The 23288-nt window shown below is 40.6% G+C and overlaps 1 protein-coding gene across 5 annotated transcripts in view; it reads left to right on the top strand.

The window, feature by feature from the left end:
* Window positions 1-19108, top strand: part of spegb (striated muscle enriched protein kinase b) — a 41102-nt gene extending 21994 nt beyond the window's left edge. For 4 of the 5 annotated variants that reach the window (XM_040027636.1, XM_040027634.1, XM_040027637.1 and 1 more), the window contains exons 21-41: window positions 62-158; window positions 264-464; window positions 2076-2133; window positions 2247-2324; window positions 2457-2629; window positions 3592-3618; window positions 3747-3899; window positions 4272-4314; window positions 4405-4473; window positions 4556-7286; window positions 7403-7555; window positions 8288-8404; window positions 8802-8969; window positions 9062-9184; window positions 10208-10372; window positions 10653-11412; window positions 11525-11764; window positions 11863-12086; window positions 14576-14651; window positions 14845-14994; window positions 15084-19108. In XM_040027636.1, coding sequence (XP_039883570.1) covers window positions 62-158; window positions 264-464; window positions 2076-2133; window positions 2247-2324; window positions 2457-2629; window positions 3592-3618; window positions 3747-3899; window positions 4272-4314; window positions 4405-4473; window positions 4556-7286; window positions 7403-7555; window positions 8288-8404; window positions 8802-8969; window positions 9062-9184; window positions 10208-10372; window positions 10653-11412; window positions 11525-11764; window positions 11863-12086; window positions 14576-14651; window positions 14845-14994; window positions 15084-15336 — 6059 coding nt within the window. In that variant the 3' untranslated portion in view covers window positions 15337-19108. The remainder of the gene's footprint in view (window positions 1-61; window positions 159-263; window positions 465-2075; window positions 2134-2246; window positions 2325-2456; window positions 2630-3591; window positions 3619-3746; window positions 3900-4271; window positions 4315-4404; window positions 4474-4555; window positions 7287-7402; window positions 7556-8287; window positions 8405-8801; window positions 8970-9061; window positions 9185-10207; window positions 10373-10652; window positions 11413-11524; window positions 11765-11862; window positions 12087-14575; window positions 14652-14844; window positions 14995-15083) is intronic. The other variant, XM_040027635.1, reaches the window with a different exon arrangement.
* The last annotated feature ends 4180 nt before the right edge of the window (window positions 19109-23288 follow it).

Below are 23288 nucleotides of genomic sequence, written 5' to 3'. Positions count from 1 at the left end.
GTCAAAGGCTCTTGAATGAACAAATTGATGGAACTCATTTAATCTTTTATCTTTGCTGTAGCTAAAAGTAAAGAAGATCCCATCGACGATGAGGAAACTATTCTAAGGAAAATGCGCCGACTGACTGATTACTATGACATCCACAAGGAAATTGGAAGGTAAATCGGTTTTAAGAAAAGATCCCACAGCTGAAGTGCACTGTTACTTGACTTGTCTTTTTTCAACTATTAAGAAATTATGAAACTGATGAACTGTTTCTCCAGAGGTGCTTTTTCCTATGTGAAACGTGCGACCCAGAAGGCAGACAAGATGGAGCACGCTGCAAAGTTTATTTCCACGCGGGCCAAGAAGAAGACATCCGCTCTGAGAGAGATGAAACTGCTTTCCAAGCTGGACCACGAGAGAGTGCTTTATTTTCATGATGCCTTTGAGAAGAAGAATGCTGTTGTCATCATCACTGAAATGTATCCACATTTAAAAGCAGTCAGAAAACAAACCTTCTGATGCTGAGTACTCAGTTAGCCTTAGTATAATATACCAGGTTTATGTTAAAAGAATATTTTAATATTGAATGCGTTATAACCAGTGATGGGAATAACTGGTAACGGCGCTACTTTTTTCAGTAACGAGTAATCTAACTAATTACTATTCCTATCGTTACAACTCCGTTACCCTTACTAACAAGAAAATGCGGTGCGGTCGTGTTACTATTTTTCAACAAACAGACGGTTGAAGCTGCCTTCAGCTTACCGCATCTTATATCAGTTGCACGGAAGTAGCTGTAAGTAATTTGGGCGCTACTGCTTTAAGCAGCTGCGCGCGCTCCCGTGGGCGGCAATCACTTTCTGGCACAACACCTGGAGCTAAGGGGGCAAAACAATCGCATGAGTGCTGCTGTTTGACTGAGGAAGAGTATAGTAGTCATGGTAAGCCAATCACATGACCACTTTAAGATGACAAAGCAACAAGGTGAGATATACCAGTTTTTAAATTGTGTTGATAGGCCACGTAAAACCAGAGTCATGATAAACAATATATACGCGGCGTTTTTTCTTCAATAGTTTTGTCACGTTTACCTTCTAAGGACAGCGCAGCGAGCACTCTCTGCTTATGAGCAAAAACAAACAAACAAACAAACAAACAAAAACACAGGGGAAAAACAGAGAGAGAGCGAGTTTTGAGATGTGAGAGATTTGTGACGTTTAGCGTGTTTGGAGTGTGTAGTTAATGTGTTGTCTTGTGTAGTTAGTGTGTAGTGTTGTGGATAGTTTTGTGTTGTGTGTCAGAACAATGAGGCGACTGCTGTCTCCAGGTAGAAACAGGAGTGATACACCTGCTGCTGTCAGACCTGCAGGTATCAGGCTGTGATGTTCTCCTTTATAGTGGACAGAAATATTTGGAGTGGCACAAATAATTTGTGTGACATCTTATTGAATGCAGAACAGCTGATTGTTCTGTAAATAGTTTGAAATGGTTATAAAGAAAAAAGGGTAAAAGGTAAATGGCTGCAAATAACTTTGTTGTTTGCAAAACTTGTGCATTTTAAAATTGACAATTTATATTTGCATTTAAAGTTATGAAATATGATTCAATAAACATGTTTGTGGTTGTTACAGTAAAAAATAGAACTTTTTTCTACTCTGATTTTATGTTTTTTGTCTGATTCTAGATCAGTTGTGTTAATACAGTATGTCAAAATGAAAACATGACTGTAAATTCAGACACGTGAGGTTGTGCTGAAAAGAATGATACCAAACAAGGAAAGTAAATAGTTTTAAAAGGTGAAATGTGGAGGAAACATCAAAAGTAGTCAAAAATGGCCAATTATACCCTGGACCCCAGAGGGTTAAACATTTTTTTTAAATAACACTATAGTTACTTTTTAAGTAATTAATTACTTTTAGAATCTTGTAACTCAGTTACTAAATCAGTTACTTTTTTGAAGAAGTACCTAGTAACTATAAATAATCACTTTTTCAAAGTAACTTGCCCAACACTGGTTATAACATAATAAATCATTTGTTGCAAAGTGCATTTAATTTAACAAAAAGAAATGCCTTAACTGATCGTTAAAGATGCCACGAGGAGCTGCTTGACAGATTTACAAGAAAATCTACAGTAATGGAGTCTGATGTAAGGATCCCAATTTTTCACTAAGTAAATACTACTTTTATCTATATTTTCTTATTATCTGATCAAAAAAATCTTCTGGTTTTTTTTTTTTTTTTTGTTTTTTGGACCATCAGGTTCGTTCATGTATTAGACAACTTCTTGAAGGATTGGACTACCTTCATCATTCGAACATCATACACCTGGACATCAAGGTAGATAAATAAGAGTACTCAATCCAATCTATACTTCCATCATCTTGTGTGTCAGAAGGTTATTTTTAAATGATCAGTTGCTCTTTCATAGCAGACAGTGGGTTAGATATTATTTCCTAATTCTCTCATCAGCCTGAAAACATCCTCATGGCGGACCCCCATGGTGATCAAATCCGACTCTGTGATTTTGGCAACGCGGTGGAGATCACACCTGATGAAGCTCAGTACTGCAAATATGGCACACCAGAATTTGTTGCACCAGAAATTGTCAATCAGAGCCCCGTGTCAAAAGCAACAGATATATGGTATGACTCAGTCTGATTTTTTGTTGAAAACCCAGTTGCAATTAGTTGCAGTGACCAGCTGGTCGCCCAGAGGCTGAACGTGCAACGCCCTCAGTCTCTGGTCAACCACTTATATCTGTCCTGGTGGGTAGCAACCTGTCTCCAAGCAATCACAGTCCGACTCAGGCTAACTGATATCCCTCTCTAACAGATGGCCAAAGGTTTGCAAATAGCAGCTATCTAGTTTTAAAAAAAATAGACACATTGCCAACACATTTCAGTTGATCTGAGACTGTCTGTACTGATGAGTGCAACTTGTCTGTGACGCATCTTCTTGCAACAGCGGACTACGCTCAACAGGTTGCCAGCTGGTTTTATTCTGGTTTTATTTTCTAAATAAGACCCCAACTCTGCCTTGCTTTTGAACCCTATATTTTATTTAAAACAGTAAATTTAAAAAAGAAAACAAAGTTGCCAATTCCCTACGTCATTTTGTTGCCATCCTGCAACAACTAAATCACTATTTGTGAAGGGATTTTTACATTTTTGTTTCACATTTATGAGGTTCTGGGAGAACTCTGAATTGAATTTCCTACTGGGACTTTCTGTCTATGTTGACTGCAACAGTTTAGCAGTTTTGGATGATTTATCACAGTTGTTTGTCAAATTAGCACAAACACATTGCATTTAATTTCCAGCTTGACTGCATTCAATTGAAAACTAATAGCAGATAGAGGGCAGACTGATTCTTTCTTATTGCTGTTTTCTTTTGCTTTTAAGACAGCAGCTGTATGTGAGTAGTTGTACACCTGGTCCCAAAGCAGTTTCAAAGCCAATAAGATCATGGTGGTTCCAGTAATTTTGGTCATTCCACTGTTTTCCCTAATCCGACTATCACAGTAGAAAAGCTTTAAAATACAGTACTTACAAATATTTGTTAATGTCCTGATCTTAAACACTGTATTTTTTCTTTACTTTTCTAGGCCTGTTGGAGTAATAGCATATCTGTGGTAAGCACATTTTTTATTAGTTTCAATTTTCCATAATGCTAAAAACCTTTTTCAGTGTGTTGGTCAGGACTACATCTAAGTTCCTTATTAAGTTTGTTATTATTAAATGCTATTATTTCTCTTGTCAGTCTCACCGGTGTATCTCCATTTGCTGGCGAGAATGATCGCAGCTCTGTACTGAACATCAGAAACTATAACGTGGCTTTTGAGGAGGGCATGTTTGCCGATCTTTGCCGAGAAGCTAAAGGGTTCATCATAAAGCTGCTGGTGGCTGACAGACTGTGAGTAACACCGCTGTATCTCTTTTAGTCCAAGTTTCAATACTTGCAAACAGTTATGTGTCAACCACAGTAAAATCCTGACTTGATGGATAACTGTCATCAGTTATTATGTATCATCGAATGTCATACATCAAATATAATAATTTATGAAAACAGTCATATCCAAGTCAACAACACTGAGTTAATGATCAGAAGTATAAAGATTTGTCATTACATATTATTTTTATTCACTATACTGAGCTTGAATTCAATAAAATTAAAATCAAAGATTTTTGTTTCAGCATTTCCAGAATTTTGTCTGATACTTATTTATCACATAGCCTATTGCAGATTTATTTATTTTCAGTTTTCATATTTGTTTTATCATTTTAGACGACCAGACACCCAGGAATGTCTCAGACACCCCTGGTTCAAGGTATGAATAAGTGATATCCATTTGGCAATTCTTAGTAAAGTCCCATTTCTCATTTATTTGTTTTAAATTTCATGTCCATTTATTGTACAGACCCTTAGTAAGGGGAAGGCCATAAGTACAGAGGCCTTAAAGAAATTTGTATCTCGCAGGAGGTGGCAGGTGAGATGGGTTGTAATTCTTTATTACTGCATGTTGCAAGGTCACATTGTGGTACTTATTTTGTCACATTTTCCTTTTTTAGCGTTCTTTGATCAGCTATAAATCAAAAATGGTCATGAGGTCCATACCCGACTTGCTAAATGATTCCTCCAGCCATGTTTCCATCGCAATTCCCAGGCACCTTAAAGAGGGTTCGCCACCACCATCATCTTCCTCTGATTCTGATGAGGACATAGATGAACTACCTTTTATTCCAATGCCACTTAACATGGACTTCTCTGGATCAAGGATGTCACTGAATGACATTCAGACCGATGAGCAGGAGGCAGGGAAGCAGAACGGAGCAAGTACCTGGTCTGGGTCTTCTGTTCAAGGCCAGGAGGCAATGGTGTGTGATCCTAAAGAAATGGATAAAGAAGGACTTGAAGTGGGAGGCAAAGGCCGCCTGAGGAAAAGATCATCACAACCCAATGAAAAGGGTTCTTCAGATGAGGAAGAATCACCTGCTGAATTGCCCCAAAAATCAGAGCTGTCTAGAAAACCACTGAGACGGGGTTCAAGCATGGAGTCAGACAAACCAGAAGGTGGACGACGAAGAGGAGAGCTAAGGCGTGGTGGCTCAGCTGATAGTGCATTGATGCTTCGGATTACACCAGAAGAAGCACCTGGAGAAGGAAGTCAAGATGATGGCAGAAGAGTTCTGAAGAAAGCTGTCTCGATGGAACTACCAAAAAGGAGCACCAGCCCAGGAACTGCCAAGATGAGCCAAGAAGACTATGCTCTCAAACTGGAGCTGATGAGGCAACGACTGCTTCGTGGTGGCTCTGTGGACAACAAGATGAGTGGACTGAGAGGACCTCTGTTGGAAACATTAGGAATGGGAGATGAAAAACGTGCAGTGTCCTCAGATCGGTATTCTCGTACAGTCCGTTTGGGCCCACCTCCACTAACAAGAGCTGCATCCAGTGATTTCCCAAGGGATGAAGTTCCTAAACCAAAAGTTTTGCGCAAAAGCACTTCTTTCAGTCAGGGCGATTCAGAACCCATACCTTTGCACCGCCGTTCAGGAGCGCCTCTGGAGATTCCCTTGGCACAGATAGAAGAGAGAAGGCTCAAAGAAGCTATATCTATGTCATCTCTAACAGAGCAAACCAAGCTAGACTCCCGCCCAGTGACTCCCAGGGAGCCTTCACCAAAACCGCCAACACCAGAGTCGGTTTTGCAGGAAAGTCCAACCAAAACTGAGAGTGAGGAATCGTTTATGGAAAAAGAGATAAAGCCAGATGAGACTATAAGTGAAAAGATGGAAGGGCTGACCACAGATAGCAATTTTGATGAGAGATCAAGCACCAGTGGATTCTCAGAGAAGGACATGAGTATTTCAGAAGAACCAATGATGGAATCAGAGTCTGTAGGTCAGAGAATTCCTACACCTCCTTCTATGGTCCAAAGTCCTGCATTAGAAGAGAAAATGGAAGAGGAAGAAGAGGGAGAAAAGAAGCATGAAGAAAAGGAAGAGTTAATGAAAGAAGAAGAGGAAAGAGTTGATACTGTCACTGAATCAAACACTAAGGAAAACGTAAAAGATGTTATAGAACATATAGAAGAGAAAGTAACTATCCCTGAGAAATCCCCTGAGGTGACAATAACCACAAGCTCATTTATGCTGAGACCAACACAAGAATATTCCACTTCCCCAGGAAAAGTTGTTTCAACGTATGCGACACCCTCGCTTCCTGCTCGAGTTGTTCTGCCAGATGGAAGGACTTCAGCATATGCCAGTATAATGCAGACTATGATGGTCCCCACACTTCAGCCACTCAGTGAGCCACCGCTAGGCCCTTCTACACCTGTTGTTACTCCAACGATTTCATCATCCCCAGTATCAACTGGTATATCTTCCCCTGCCAGCTCTGAAATACCTGGTCCACCAAAGCCAGCCACCGTTTCAACCACTGAGCACCCTGCTGTATATTCCAGAGTAGCATCACCAGAGATGATAACAAAAGAACCCACTCCACCCAAGACTGTTACATATTCTTCAGCCCAAGAAGGGCTTTCAGCAGGAGCAGACCTACAGGATATCACCTCTGAAGAGGTCTTTGAGGCACGCTTTAAAAAACGTGAATCTTCTCTCACCAGAAGTCTGAAGTTTCTGTCACGCTCAAAGCAAGATGATGGATTACAAGCTGCTGCAGATTCTACAGAGAAAAGTGAAGAGATATACAGACCTGGGCCAACGGGTGCACCTTTAGAATTAAAACCAAGAAGACTTGAGGAGAAGTCAAAGTCAGTCCAGGATCTTCGTGAAGCTCAAAAGGACCAAGGCTTTATGAGAAGGCTCTCAATGCGCTTGAAGAGGACTCCATCAACAGAGCGCAAAGAGGAAATGATGAAGGAAGATGATTCTGTTGCCTCGAGACGTAGGCTTTCTTGGACTCTTGGCCGAAGAGGGTCTCAGGAAAAGAAAGAAGTAGAGATGTCAAGAATGGATGGGGGAACTGATAGATTGGTGGAAAATGATGAAAAAGAGATTAAGAAACCAAATGAATCACCAGTGTTGGCAATGCGCAGGAAAATTGAATCAACAGTTGCTGGGATCTCTACAAGAATCCGCAGCTACTCAGAGGAGAGAAGAGCATCAGAAGACAAGGAACCCAAGAGGACACCCATTCTTTCCATGCTTCGTCGTTCAACATCAGAGAGCCGTGCAACGAAAGTTCCTCAGAACCAGCTAGCATCTCAGGCCACTAATGGTGCCTCAACCGAGTCTCTAGAGTCTATGTCCAGCCTAAAATCAGACACAGCAAAGGGTATGTCCAGTTACCTTTCCATTTTGAATCAATATTTTACCAGAGGACTATCTGTTGTACTTTTTTAAGAGTGATGTAATTTATGAAGCTTTTCTTTCCTATTTCTTTTCTTGTAGCAGGCTTGGAGGCTGAGCGCAGATCCCGCTGGGATCGATGGGGCCTGACTAGAGGGAGGCGAGATAAGACAGTATCACAGCCTGACATACCAACAGCAATCTCTCGAGATAGTAGTTCCTTACGTTCACGTCAATACTCTAAACTGGCTTCTGGTAAGTTATATAAGAGTGTGCATAAAGTATTTGGGTAAGGCAATGATGACATTTAGTATGGGCCTCCTTTTTATTTTAATAGGAAGACCACTTACTTATATGTAGCCATTAAATACTAAGCTACAGCCAGCAGACACTTCACTTTCTTTACCAGACCAGAAATAAAACCAAACATCACCAGCAGAGAGTGGATCTGTGACATTATTGTCACCGTGCAATAGTGGTATTTTAGATTGTGACAGTTTCCATCTGCTTGGTCAAATGCTTGTGACTAAGAAATATATTTTTCCTCACTAAAATATAGTTACATAGCAAAATGTGTATTTCAGTCAGACTGGGAAGCCTCAGGAACAAAAAGCAGCAGCAAGACCCCATTACAAAAAAATGCAACCATCACTTGCAACAAATAAGCCAAAAACAGCATTAAAATAACAAGGCGGCAGTGGGTTGTAAAGCATCTTGCAAAGGCTACAACAGCCACAGACATGCTATATTAGTTATATAGTTAATAGTTATCTTGAGACACGTTATATTTTAAAGTAACATTATGATGTAAATAGGGTTTTATACATGACATTTGCCAATAGGATGTACAGAAATGTATTTGCTGAGGCCTCAGATATGCTCAATTTCAGATTTTAAAAAAAATTACTTCATAATCATAACTGTTAGTTTTACCTTTCATCATACAGTATTTATGCGATTAATTATTGTAATGTCTTCAACTTCCAGATTTCCCTCCAGTATTCCATATCAAACTGAGAGATCATGTGCTGCTGGAGGGAGATCCAGTGACACTCAGCTGTTTGCCAGCTGGAAGTCCCCACCCACACATTACCTGGATGAAAGGTGAGGATCTTTAATGTGAATAAACAGTAGTGTCTTAGTGAGGGTAATACATGTGCATGTGAATAGAATCATTCTGTTTGCATTTTGCAGTAATTTGCATAATTCCTCTAACATCCATGAGTGCAGAGACACATTATGTTGCATATTGATGCAAATATGATGTAATTACAAATGCTACATACAGTGAACATAAATGTTGTTGTAGGTAAAACAGCTGAGATTATTCTTGAATGAGTTGTTATGCCAGTATCATGTTCTTTGGAGTGCTATCCTTAAGCAGCATAAATGGGCTCAAATTCACAACCTGACACAGGGCAAGTAAGAAAAGGGTAGGTAAGAAAAAGGAAATAAATATTCACCTTCAAAATTCCCTCCCTGTGCATGTGTGCTTTCTCAGACAAGAAGCCCCTAGAGATTGATGCCAGGATGAATATGATTGCTTGTCCTGATGGCCGGCAGCTGCTGATGATAATGCAGACCACCAAAAAGGACGCAGGGGTTTATGAATGTGTGGCTACGAACCCGCTGGCCTCAGTATCAAGCTCTTGCACAATATCTCTTGCACGTAAGAAATGAGACATTGTTTGAGTCTTTGAAGAAGTACATTTACTTTATCCCAACAGTATTACTAGTAATACTAATATATTTGTTTTACAGGCCTGCCCAACCGTCCTGGGACCCCAGAGATTCCTCAGAAGTACAACAACACTGCACTGGTTCTGTGGAGGCCTTCAGACACAATGGCTCCCTGCACATACTCTCTGGAGAGGCGAGCAGAGGGTCTGTGTTTGCAATAATTCTGTAATCTAGATGAACACTGCTGTACATCCATTGTTAGATTTATTAGACCTATCCTAAGTAACTCTCCAAAAGTTGATTCTGTTCATCTAGACGTAGCGTTTTCAGTGGGAGAAACGTTTCGTTACTCATCCAAGTGACTTCTTCAGTCTCAGCTGACTGCAGGTTTCTTATAAACAGTACATTTGCATAATAGGGGAAACCAGCCCACTGAAGGAACAATGGGCTGGGAGGTCACCTTCATCATAATTATGCAAATTCTCATGACCATTGATCAAAGACCACTGATCAGTGGCCATGAGTACCATTCACAGAGAGTTGGGGAATGGCTGCAATCACAGCATTGTAAGATGGTGAAAGATGAACCCTTAGGCCCCCTCCTCGATTAGAGATGGTCTTTTCCTTTTCACAGAAATGGCCTCCTTGACTCCGCGCTCAAACCAGCATTCCTCCCTGTCCAGGATGTGTACATCCTCATCATTGAAAGAGTGTCCACAGGCCTCTTTCAATGATGAGATGCATGATTGAGAATGCATCAAGACGATGTCCTAAGTAACCCTTTCAAAACCTAAAACTGAGGTTTTGAAAGGGCTACACTGAACAAACTTGGGTCTCAAACAAGCACAGAAAAACACATGTATTGCATATATATTTCATGAGACATGGCGAGTGACAAAGAGGAATTGCAACTAGAATCCCAGACACTGTATATCTCTATTTGGTTGCCATGTATTCATTAGGGCATATTAGGGCATATCTAATTGGCCCTTGGGGATAAAGTCTTTCTGATTCTGATTCTGATATAGGCTTTAAGCTAAGAACACTTGATCAAGTATCATAAGGAGACACACTAATGTGTTTTAGGTGTACTTGTGTTTAACTCTTGAGCATGTCTTTTTAAATTAAATTAAATAAAGACAAAAAACCTCAGTCAAAGGGAGTATTTAATTTCATACTGCTACTTTAAGCAAGTGATCTTAATATTCCTTCCACATCTGTCCTCAGGTGAGAACAACTGGCTGATTGTGGCCACTGGGATAGCAGACTGTTATTACAATGTGACTGACTTACCAGCAGGGGGCTCCTTCAGATTCAGGGTGGCATGTGTCAACAAAGCTGGCCAGGGCCCCTACAGCAACCTCTCAAAGGTCTTGAGCATGGATGCCTCAGGTATTTACAGAAAACCTTCAATTGTTTTACATACCCTTATCAATGAAATAATTAAAGAACTTTCAAAACTGAAAGATTTACATTTGTATCTATCGTTGTTGTTGTTGTGCTCAGCTCATTATAGAAGGTTATATTTTTACGTGTATAATTTTGTTTTTGATGGAATAATATATATGACAAATTATTCGACTCCACTTGAGGTAAAACAAACCTCTGTGTTGTATTTGTTGCATTAATGCATAAAATCAAGTAGCTTCTTGCCTTTTCTTGTTTTTCATAGAACCAGCTAAATCCAGTGCCACAGTAGTGGTGAAGACTGTTCCTGCAATTTCTCCTCCTCCCCCTGCTGTAATGATGTCATCCATGAAAGTGCCTCCCATGAAACTAACTCCCAGTAAATCCACAACAGTGACGAATGCCCAACTTGCCCCTCCATCAACATCAGCTCCTGCTCCACCTTTGGTTAAATCTGCCTCTCCAGTAACCATCAGTCCTGCTGTTAGTACTGCCCCAGCAGAGCCGGCTCCTGTTAAGACCACAACAACTGCCCAAGCCACACCAGCCAAAGCCAAGAGCTCTATTAGCATCAGTGTGAGCAAACCCCAGACAAAGCTGACACCCCCGCCTGTTGTTCCACCCAAACCTCAGAGTCCAGCACATACTGTCCTCCAGTTGACCAACAAACCTCCATCCCCTGTTCCACCACCTGCACCTATAATAGGGAAACCTATTTCATCTGTGCCAATGTATGTGCCAGCTGCCACTGCTCGTGCTACTCCACCTTCCCAAACTACTTCCACCCCAACAACTACCACCCCTTCAGTCACTCCCGCAACCATCTCCCCACCTGTGGTGGTGGTGCAGAGCTTGACACCAGTGTTGCAAGGAGGGGACACTCACACTACCCCATCTGGCCGGATCACTCCATCAGGACGGATCACGCCATCAGGACGTAGGACCCCACTGGGGAAGCCTGGAGAGGGATCTCTGCGTCAGGGAGTTCCACAGAAACCGTATACATTCATGGATGAGAAAGCAAGGTGATAAGTTTTGTAAAACATTTACGGTCTGAATTAGTAGCTATTTATAATTGACATAGAGAATTTTCTGTGCTTTTCCATTGGAAGTTTATATCATTTCTTTCTCATGCAGAGGTCGGTTTGGTGTGATCCGTGAATGTCGGGAGAACGCCACAGGCAACCTTTTCATGGCTAAGATTGTTCCATATGAGGCAGACAACAAGCAGGCAGTGCTGCAGGAATATGACATTCTCAAGTCGCTTCATCACGAAAGGATCATGGCTCTACACGAAGCCTATGTCACGCCACGCTACCTGGTGCTTATCTCTGAGTACTGCAGTGGGAAGGAGCTGCTCTACAGCCTTATTGATAGGTATGATTTGATAGGCCATTTTTAGCACTATCCATAAACGAGTGCCCTAAACTGTTCTACTTGGAGTGCTTAAGAAGCTGTTTAATCGTGTCTCTTAGATTCCGTTACTCGGAGGACGACGTGGTAACCTACGTCGTGCAGATCCTCCAAGGTTTGGACTACCTCCACGCTCGACGCATCCTCCACCTGGACATCAAGCCGGACAATATCATTGTCACCTATATGAATGTCATCAAGATCATTGACTTTGGCAGTGCTCAGACATACAACCCTCTGTTCCTGAAGCAATTCAGTCCTCCTGTTGGAACACTGGAGTACATGTGTAAGGATTTTTGTTTTTTAACAGTGCAATGGAAATAATACAATGATGACAATAATAACTATAGAAAATCTTTTGATAATAAATTCCTTAATTAGAGTTCAACTTAAAAGGCTCAAAACCATGAGAGTGCCTTGAAGCAGCTGCTGCTGTGATTTGACACTATATAATGAAAATGGAATTGAAATTAAATAGAGCGGAGAACCACCAATCATGACAGTTTCTGTCTAATTGCTCAACACAACAGAGCAATCAAGAGTTTAAACGACAGATATTTTACTTATAAGTGGATGAAGACTAAAACAGAGCTGATAGGGAGCAAATATTGAATTTATTTTCATCTGAAAACCTTCAGCATATTACAAAATGAATGCTGTTCTTTTTAAGTTTAATGAGCATGTAAGCCAATGTTTGCTAAATGTAAGATAACTTCATACAGAGAAAATATTTTGTATGTACTGATAGCAGGATGTACATAAATGGTTATAAATCAGTCATTTGACCCACTTTTTTTGCTATAATGAACTTCAGTAAAGGTAGTGGCTATACAAGTGTGGCCTTTCCACCCATGTTATCTTTGGGCCAACAGATAATCAAATTGTCATGAGATAATTCATTTTCTCAGTGTTTAACGAGCTGCTCCTACAGCAGCATTAGTTAACTTACAGTTTTAGCCAACTAGCTAGCTTGAAAGCAGTGTGAAATATTTGAGTCAGTTGACACTGTCAAGTGAAACTGACCATACAAGTTGTTTTATGTTGGAACTACGAGAGGGTCCTTGGAATTGTTTTTCATTTATAAGAGAGCCTTTGATTATACTACTCAATATATATCCGGTCCCCATCTTCAAGAAAGGGGACCGGAGGGTGTGTTCCAACTACAGGGGGATCACACTCCTCAGCCTCCCTGGGAAAGTCTATGCCAGGGTGCTGGAAAGGAGAGTTCGTCCGTTAGTCGAACCTCGGATACAGGAGGAACAATGCGGTTTTCGTCCTGGTCGCGGAACACTGGACCAGCTCTTTATCCTCTCCAGGATACTTGAGGGTGCATGGGAGTTTGCCCAACCAGTCTACATGTGTTTTGTGGACTTGGAGAAGGCATTCGACCGTGTCCCTCGGGGTGTCCTGTGGGAGGTGTTGCGGGAATATGGGGTGTCTGGCCCATTGCTACGGGCCATTCGATCCCTATACAACCGTTGCAAGAGCTTGGTTCGCATTGCCGGCAATAAGTCGGACTCGTTCCCGGTGGGTGATGGGCTCCGCCAGGGCTGCCCTTTGTCTCCGGTTCTGTTCATAATTTTTATGGACAGGATTTCTAGGCGCAGCCAAGTGGCGGAGGGCTTTCGCTTTGGTGGCCTCAGAATCTCATCTCTGATTTTTGCAGATGATGTGGTTCTGTTGGCTTCATCGGGTGAGGGCCTCCAGCTCGCACTGGAGCGGTTCGCAGCCGAGTGTGAAGCAGCGGGAATGAGGATCAGCACCTCCAAATCTGAGGCCATGGTTCTCAGCCGGAAAAGGGTGGAGTGCCCACTCCGGGTCGGGGATGAGTTCCTGCCCCAAGAGGAGGAGTTCAAGTATCTCGGGGTCTTGTTCGCGAGTGATGGGAGAAGGGAGCCGGAGATCGACAGACGGATTGGGGCTGCAGCTGCAGTAATGCGGACGCTGCACCGGTCCGTCGTGGTGAAGAGGGAGCTGAGTGTAAAAGCGAAGCTCTCAATTTACCGGTCGATCTACGTCCCTACCCTCACCTATGGCCACGAGCTGTGGGTAGTGACCGAAAGAACGAGATCGCGGATACAAGCGGCGGAAATGAGCTTCCTCCGAAGGGTGGCTGGCCTCTCCCTTAGAGATAGGGTGAGAAGTTCGGCCATCCGGGAGGGGCTCAGAGTAGAGCAGCTGCTGCTCCACATCGAAAGGAGCCAGCTGAGGTGGTTCGGGCATCTGACAAGGATGCCCCCTGGGCGCCTCCTGGGTGAGGTGTTCCAGGCATGTCCCACCGGGAGGAGGCCCCGGGGCAGACCCAGGACACGCTGGAGAGATTATATCTCTCGGCTGGCCTGGGAACGCCTTGGTATTCCCCCGGACAAGCTGGAGGAGGTGGCTGGGGAGAGGGAGGTCTGGGCCTCTTTGCTTAGGCTGCTGCCCCCGCGACCCGGCCCTGGACAAAGCGGATGAAGATGGATGGATGGATGGAATATATATGTACTGAATAACTGATGGTTTTAAACCAACGCGGTTAAAGAATAACAACTGTGCATTTAAATATGGACTTTGTCTTTTGGATATATTATAACTATAATAGATATATTATAGTTTTCTTAAGCATTTTAAATAGATAAAAAACCTTTGTGTACGTTATGTAATCTTAACTGTGGCCATTTATTAGAAAAGAAATTATAACACACACAAACGAAAATCTAAGTCGAAGTGATAAATGAAAGCTCTTTGTACACACAGATAATAAAGGCCGTGAATTTGTCCTTTTTCTTGCAGCTCCAGAGATGTTGAAAGGGGATGTTGTGGGCCCACCAGCTGACATCTGGAGTGTAGGCGTGCTTACTTTCATCATGTGGGTATTGCTTTCACAGCTTCCACCCTCTGAGTTCTCTTTAAATAGAAAAATATTTGTGTTCTTTATAAAAGATCAGGCTTATGATTAAGAATGGTCTGCTACATTTGTATTTTTAATTTCAAGACTTTTTAGGTATTATTCTATTATATATTTCTTTTGCTAGTATGAAATCTTCCTCCTGATTTTTCAGGTTGAGCGGCAGGTCGGCTTTCATGGATAATGATCCTCAGGAGACTGAAGCCAGAATCCAGGCAGCAAAGTTTGACCTCTCTAAACTTTACCAGAATGTGTCCCAAAGTGCCTCTCTGTTTCTTAAAAAGATCCTCTGTAGCTACCCATGGTAAGCTGAATAATGGATTCTTCTCATTTTTGCCGTACTTTGAAAGTATTGCCAATTTGTAATATTTGGCTCCTTGTCATGCTCAACAGGGCCCGTCCATCCATCAAGGACTGCTTCAGCAACTCCTGGCTTCAAGATGCCTACTTGATGCGCCTTCGTAGGCAAACTCTTACCTTTACAACCACCCGTCTCAAGGAATTCTTGGCTGACCAGCAGCGCAGGCGAGCGGAGGTGGCAACCAAGCACAAAGTTCTCCTGCGGTCTTACCAGAGCTCGCCACAAACCCCCACTAGCCCTGCCACACCGAATGTGCCAGTATCACCCACTGCACCTGTCCCCTAGTGAAAAGAACTCCCACACCATTGTGGCAGGACTTCGTGGTGGGAATGGGGGGCAAACATCCTCCAAGCGAGATAAAACTTGAGGCTACAGTGAGGTGGTCCCTCCAGGTCTGACTTGAACTTGATCAGAAGAAGAAAAACCCACAAAACCAGCAATGGCTGTGATCTACAGAAACATAATTTCTATTTCTTATCTGGTTCTAAAAGAGAATCTAATGCATTAAGGAACTCTCTGAAAGAGCCTGACTGCATTTTGTATACCGTGAACCTTGTTCATACAGGGCAGGCTGTTCTTTTCAAGCTAGTACCTCAAGGTTTGTAACTTTGCAAACATTTTTGAATTAATTCCTTTCTTACTGTTGGCTGAACATTGTAAAGAGAGGAAAAACAAATACAGTGTGGTCACCGGCCATAATTTAGTAGAAAACCTCATTTAATTCCTCAGCAAAAAGCTCTTAGCACAACTTTAAAATAAGGGATAATCTACACAATTAAAAGTACATATTGAAACAACTGACACCTTTGTCACTGGAGCACATCTAAAATAGTAGTCTATAGTTGATATTCTAATGTTTCCTGACCAGAATTTTTAATGCATTATCATCCCATGGCATCAGATAATGCTGTTTTTGTCAGATGCTCCCAGAATCTTCTCTCTGTTGCACAGAGGCAGGGATGGTATTGGCCACAGAGAGGTAGCAGTTGTGTTTCAGAGATATTAGGTATTAGGATGGAGGTGTAGCAGTGGTAGGAGACCCAGGTTCACGTCAGATTGAAACTTTTGTGTTTACTACACGTTTTGGGGTTTTTTTTGTTGTTTTTTTCATTTGCTGATTTGTTTTGGGTGTGGTGGTGGAGTGGGTAGCACTGTCCCCTCACAGCAAGAACATTCAAACTTCCTTGTCTTTGACTTTCTCTGTGGAATTCACATCTTCGCCATGTTCCTGCATGGGTTGACTTGGCCATTTTAAGTGTGTTACAGTAGTAGCTGTGAGAGTGTGTGCCACAAACCCACGTTGGATAAGCACTAAAAAAGAGGGATGGCTGAATTTTCTGGTTAAGTTTAGTTTAGGGGTAAGAAAAATGACTGGCAAGGTGGAGCTGTGGTTAGCATGGTTGCTTCACAGCAACAAGGTTCTGAGTCTGAATCTGCCATCATTCTATGTGGACTTTGTGTGCTCTGCCTGAGCCTGTTTGGGGTTTCTCTGGGTACCCCTGCAGATGTTTCTTCCCACAGGCCAAAATAAGTAGTTAAGAAAATGGATGGGTGATGGGTAAAATATACATAACATTTACCCTTGGATGTCAAAAAATGAGTTCGGAGTGTCAGTCCTGTCTCATAAAGGCCACAGTCCAGAGTATCAGGGCACAGATGCTGAACAATGCCTTGTGTGTAACCCAGCGATGTCTGCAGCTTTGACAAAACAGCATTAATGAAAGCCAAGGTAAGGAGAGAGGGTTGTAAATGCACTGAATTATGTCTAATTCTGTGTCCTTGATTTAAACAAAAGTCACTCTCCAAACCCACAAACGAGTTTAGGGAATTGTAGTGGTATGATGGTGCTGTTGGCACTTCAGTGATTTTAAAGACTGTAGCAGTTCCAGAAAGTTTTTGTTTGTTTGTTTGTTTTTAAAAATATGTACTGAGTTAAGAGGAAACTCTGGTGGCTTCTCTACAAGGGCTATTAGAATAGGACACTTGTCTGCATTTTCCCCTTTCCTTGTGTTCTTAGACAGCACGGTAATGATGATCTCATTCTCAAAAGCAGAATTTACTTTTTAAATTTCTTATCCCGTTGTCATCTTTGAGCTTCCATATAAAACTGTTTTCCTCCCAGTGATAATGTGGACAGTTTTGCAGGGCAAATAGGCATTAGTTTCTTCACCACAGATAAGCTGTCATTGGCTTAAAGTAAACTCTTTCACTCAAACCGCAGCGAGATACCTAAGCCACAAAGAGATACTCATATCTGAGTTTTACAAAACAACTTTCGACATGTGTAATGAAGTTTTATTAACATCAAAAACACTTAATCACATCTGAAAAAAATTCAGGGGATTAAAGGGAAACTGAAGCATTTTAGGAACCCACCGGGGTATCGCGGTCCCCCAAAGTGCCCTTGAAGAGCATTAATCAGCAAAAAATAAAAATTAAATAATAGACGTTACTGAGTGTATTAGTCCTTATTTTAGTGTTTCTAATTACCAACAGCTACTGCTTTGAGAAAGCAGTTTGCTTCAGTATTATTAAAGAATGTAGGCTTAACTGGCAAAACCTTTTTTTAATATATAAAAAGACATAAAATCGTTATAATTAGCATTAAGCTGAACCTAAATTATGTATAGCCTCAATTATATGTTTCCATGCTATACAAGCATACAAGACACCATAAGCACTAATAGCATAAATTCATCATATGAGCCCCTGAAGACCATAATAAACATCGGATCACAAAAAGTAAAACCTTTGGAAAATCTAGTGGTTCTCAAGATGTGGGGCAGGCCCCAATGATGGGGCTTAGAGCCACTGCAGGTGGCTTTATAAAATATGGAGTGAAACTAAGTTGAATCAATATTATTTATGAAAAAAAATGAAAGAGTTTGCAGATACAACTGTGCATCTACTCTACTCACTCATTTATTTCATTGAAGTTGAAATAACTGAAATGTAAACTTTCTCAAGTGGGGCATGCCAGAAAAAGTTGTCTATAAAAGATATATTTAAGTATGGATATCCATAAATATGCAGATCTAAATATATGTTTTAAATATAATATACACAGTAAATTATGAAAACCAGGCTCTGTAACTGTTTTATTTTCAGAGAAAAAATATAATAAAACTCCAAACATTTGTTTGGAATCTGTCCTCTTAGAGTCAGCACATTGGCTCTAGCACTAAACTGAGCACAGATTCTATCATTTTATGGCACATCAAAGGCTAATTTGCTTTTTTATAATATATGCTTTCCCCTTTGGGGGTAAACTAAGTTTTCAGACCAGCACATTTGATTTTTGATGCTGTTGCTTTCATACGTACTGATATCAAGCACAGATTTGCTCACTTAACTCAAAGTGTAACACTTATGAGAGTTTAGATCCATTTGTGGACAGATTCAGTTTTTCGGGTGTTTAAAAGCTGCTTCATACATAAAATCATGAGTTGTTTTACTGTGTATTAACTGACAAGTAGTTGGTAATTCTATGAAATTATTTCACTATTGCTTTATTGTCTAATGCTATTGCTAGATAAATACTGCCCTTCTGCAGCTCTTGTCTTCTTTGGCTCCTTTTCCTATGCAGAGTATAATCACTAAGAAATTTGTTTCAAACCTGAATGAAAACATGCAAGTCCTGCATGAAATGCAACGTTGCATTAAATCCTAAATGTCTGTGCAATTTATAATAACTTTATTTGTTCATCTTTTAAATGAAATGACAGCTGTTTGTAAGCAGACGACACGAGTTTTTTGGGGGGGACACTAGAGCGCTCTACATTTTGTATTAAAATTTTGTGGAATGTGTTGCAGTGCCTCGTGACAGATATTAGACTCACAGAGATTGTAGTTTGTCAAAAAGAATAACTATTTCTTTATTTTGATAATATGACTGTGGCCGCTTTGTGTGCGTGTGTCTTTTGCAAATTGTTTATTTATTGAGTGACTGTATTTGTTACGGCTTCTGCTTTTTATCTGTGAAACATTTGAATCTGGCATGGAAACGGCATGACAGTTGTTAAGATTAAGAACAATAAAGGAAATGTGACAAATATAAGGGGAAAACTTGCCATCTTCTTGGCTGAAAACTGCATGTAAGACCATGCTGAAAATGGTATACACATCACGGCTGATCCATAAAGAATTACTGAGTGTGGTAAGTCCAACCTTACACCATTCCATCTGCATCACCCTGAAGACCAACAACTATGCGCTTATTTTTACCCTGGGGAGATCCATATTCCAGAATTCTCCCTCTACTATAACTAAACTATGAACTGCTTCAGTGATTCTCACGAGTATTTGATTTCTATATGAAGATGAGAAAATATCTTTGGAACATATGTTGCGCATCTTCAATCAATCTCATCATGTGTAGTAACCAAAGGAGAATGAATGACTGTATGACACAATACTTACTGCATATAAAGCATCAGATTTCTTAGGTTTGCTGACTCTGTAGTGGATCTGAAGCTGTGTGTATCTTTGACAGGATCTCCAAGGTAAGAAGAGAGGGAATAAGCTGTAAAGAAATGCTGCAAGAGAAATTTCCGGTCAGACTAGTTTGGAAATTGTTAAATAAATGTTTACTATCTCTTTCCGCTGCAGATGTCCAAAGCTGAGACTTCACCCCCTCCCGGGTGCAATACTTAATTATTATTAATATTATTATTAGGCATTATATCGTGGACACAGGTAAGAGAATCTTTAATTCTTGTTGGTGTCACTGACAATCAAGGAGGTTTTGAGGCATAAGAAATGTTTAAGATGCTTGTTTGCTGGATTTTTTTACCCCTTAAGAACCGACAGTGCAACAACATATTCACTGGATGGACTGACTTGTCTCATGAAGTCTACATTGCACCATAAACACCTTCAAGAGATTGTACCTATGTCCTCAAACCTTTTTAGACTCACTGAACTTATAACTTATTACTTGTTATAAATGCCTATATTTCTCATCTAGGTCACATAAAGAGCGGCAAGAGAAAGGCCCTCCTAAGATCCTGCAAGACCTCAGAGATGTGGTCCTTGTTGAAGGCAGCACAGCAAAGCTGAAGTGTAGTGTTAGCACTTTCCCGGACCCTTTCATTGTCTGGTACAAGGATGGCAGGATGGCAAAGGACTGAAGGTTGGTCCCAAGTACTGCTATGTTTTTGAAGACCCTGATGTATTGGCACTTGTGGTCTGGTTATGATTATAAGATTTTTTTTTTTTTTAATTTTCTTGATTATGACATGAAGAATTTTTTAAAATTATCACTGATGAGAACTTTGCCCCACATGTCAGATACAAAGGTTTACTCTTGCTGATTAATGTAGAATCATGTGGTTCACAGAGTTAATCTGTCCCAGTTCCTGCTAAGAATTCTAAAGACCCAGATAACATCAAGACCAAGAGAGGGACAACAGTGGTACTCAAGGCTGAAATAAGCAGACAGCCTCCTCCAGTCGTTGTCTGGCTCAAAGTAGTTGCTAGCAGATTTCTGCACTTGCACATAATTTGCATGGAAGACAATGACTTGTCTTCAAACACTCGCCAAGTTCTCGCAGAGTATTAGTGAAAATGTGAAAAATGTGACACAAACTGGAAACAGAGACCATCCGCCTTCAAGTACAGTTGGGCCATTTGAAACATGTTGGCTGAAAAGGTGAGACACAACTTTTACTTTGAAGGTCTTCTGGTAGCAACTAAAATGATCACAGGGAAGTGTTTACCTCTATGACCAGTTTTACCTAGTAACACCCAGCAACCATTCGCCAATCAGATGGTAAGTACATATTTTTTCCCTAGCAACTAGAGATTTCCAGGTGGTTGCCAAATGGTCTCTGGGCCCATGTGACTGAGATTGCAGTTTTTCCACTAGCATCCAATCACTTCATTAGTCTATTCAATATAAATACTCCCATTCCCCTCTATGTGTTGCCAGGTTGTCTTGTTTCTACTTCTATCCAGCAATTTCTTGCATTCACTTAATTTCCTTTTTATTAATAACTTGAATGCCTCCATGAAAGCGCATTTATTTGCTTTTGCCTTTCATTAAAGATCTGACCTTTGGAATTGACCAAAGACGGGACTTTATGAGCATTTGGGTCCTTGTGTGTTCCCTCAAACCATTATAATAATAATAATAATAATAATAATAATAATAATAATAATAATAATAATAATGGATTGCATTTATATAGCACTTTTCGAGACCCTCAAAGCGCTTTACAATTCCACTATTCATTCACTCTCACATTCACACACTGGTGGAGGCAGCTACAGTTGTAGCCACAGCTGCCCTGGGGCAGACTGACAGAAGCGAGGCTGCCATATCGCACCATCGGCCCCTCTGGCCATCACCAGTAGGCGGTAGGGCAAAGTGTCTTGCTCAAGGACACAACGACCGAGACGGTCCGAGACGGGGCTCAAACTGGCAACCTTCCGATTACAAGACAAACTGCCAACACTTGAGCCACGATCGCCCCACAACCCAAGCCATTATGTAGTAGCAAATGTATGTAGTAGATTCTAGATTTGGATTTGCCATTTGATAGGTAAGACTCAGTCCATCTGAAATAATATAATTAGAGTTTAAAAAATATTTAAACCGCAGTTTATTATGGGAAATGTTCATCCATGATTTTAATAACATAGAATGGTAGTGACTGCAGTAAACTAATGACCAAAATGGGTTAAATAATACAGAATCAGTATGCTCTATAAAGATAAGATATAACAAGCGTATACTTATCCTGGAGAATTAGACCAATGTTTGCTTTGCATATTTTCCAGTTCATGGAAATGATTTCTTAGTTTTAAGTATTATTATATCTTTATTCATAATACAGTATATGACATATTTTAAGCTAGGAATATCCAGATCCTTTTTCCATACTTTAATTTGAAAGTCACAAACAAATTTTGAAAAATACAACAGCTGATGCAAAGTTGAGGCTGCACCTCTTTGGCTGGGAGCGGTTCATCTTCACGGTGTCTCTGAGTTATGTCTCTTCAGGTAATTTAGCATTTTGACCAGAGAGTTAAAGAAAAAAGATTTGGGATTTTTAGGTGCCAGCAATAGTAGCAATCAGTTCAAGCTACTGGACGAAGCTATTTACAGCAATAGCTATGGCACATTTTGGCTTTAAAGTGCAGCAAATCTCTGCATGGTCCCCCAGCACAGATTGCAGATTGTAGGCATTTATTAACAAAGTGCAAGCAATGAAGATGGGCTCTTCATTCTTAGTTTTATTTCGATTCTTATTGTTGTTAATTTGTTTTCTATTTGCTGCAATTTCTAATGTGATCATGGTCCTTATAATAAGTTACTTTTAAATTGCTATGAAAGGAGACAGAAGTGCATAAAAGTACATACAATAATGATACAACAGTGATCACAAACACCTTTATTTCCTGGCAAGGACCGAAATTTGATGTTGTGATAGCAAGTATATATAGAGTATACGGTATAAACTACAGCAGGACAAGATGGACCACTGACACAATTTGTTTTCATCAGAAAAACAAAAGGCATAAGATCATTAACAGTTACTAAAAGATTTCCATCTAGAGCAAGCTCGATAAACCTGTAGGACATTTATGCCATTTATTTTGTGTGCCTGCAGGTTCTCTGTTATCCGCTAGGGGGTGATGCCTCCGCTTTATACTTCCACTTTCAGTGGACTGTAAGTACATGATTCCCCGAAACTCTGTCATTTCCGACTTCACTAAATGATTTTGACGACTCTCGTTACTGGAAACAAGCCAAATAAAAACGAAAAGCCTCGTTGTGATAGGTGGAGCCTTTACGGCAACAACATGAGGAGTTTCTATGATCTTACATGTGGCCTCTTTAGAGACCGTCCCTAACTTGGTCGGTTTCAAGGCCACCCCCAGCTGCAATGTTATCTGTAAACTTTTTTTTTTTTTTAAGTTTCTCAGAAGTCAAAGAAAAGTAATAAGAGAAACCGAAATGTGTTTTTTTCTGTTATGCAAAAGCAAAAAGAAAAGAGAAAACACTGTTTTGTTCACGGTTGGGCTCCGGATGAAAGTAAAAAATAAATAAATAATGAAAGGCCAAATGTAAAGAAAAATAATGTAATTGTTTAAATAACAACAACAACATAAGATTTATAAATACTATAAAATATTTATGAACCTGCAACGATGCTTTTTTTAAAAAATACATTTAAAAAAATAAATTTAAAAAAACAAAAAGCCTTCACATCCTGCATTGTGGCTTTAAGAAC

The sequence above is a fragment of the Simochromis diagramma genome, unplaced genomic scaffold (assembly GCF_900408965.1).
Source record: "Simochromis diagramma unplaced genomic scaffold, fSimDia1.1 OVJJ01000343.1, whole genome shotgun sequence".
In the NCBI taxonomy this organism is placed as follows: Eukaryota; Metazoa; Chordata; class Actinopteri; order Cichliformes; family Cichlidae; genus Simochromis; species Simochromis diagramma.
This window is presented reverse-complemented; position numbering and strand designations above follow the sequence as displayed.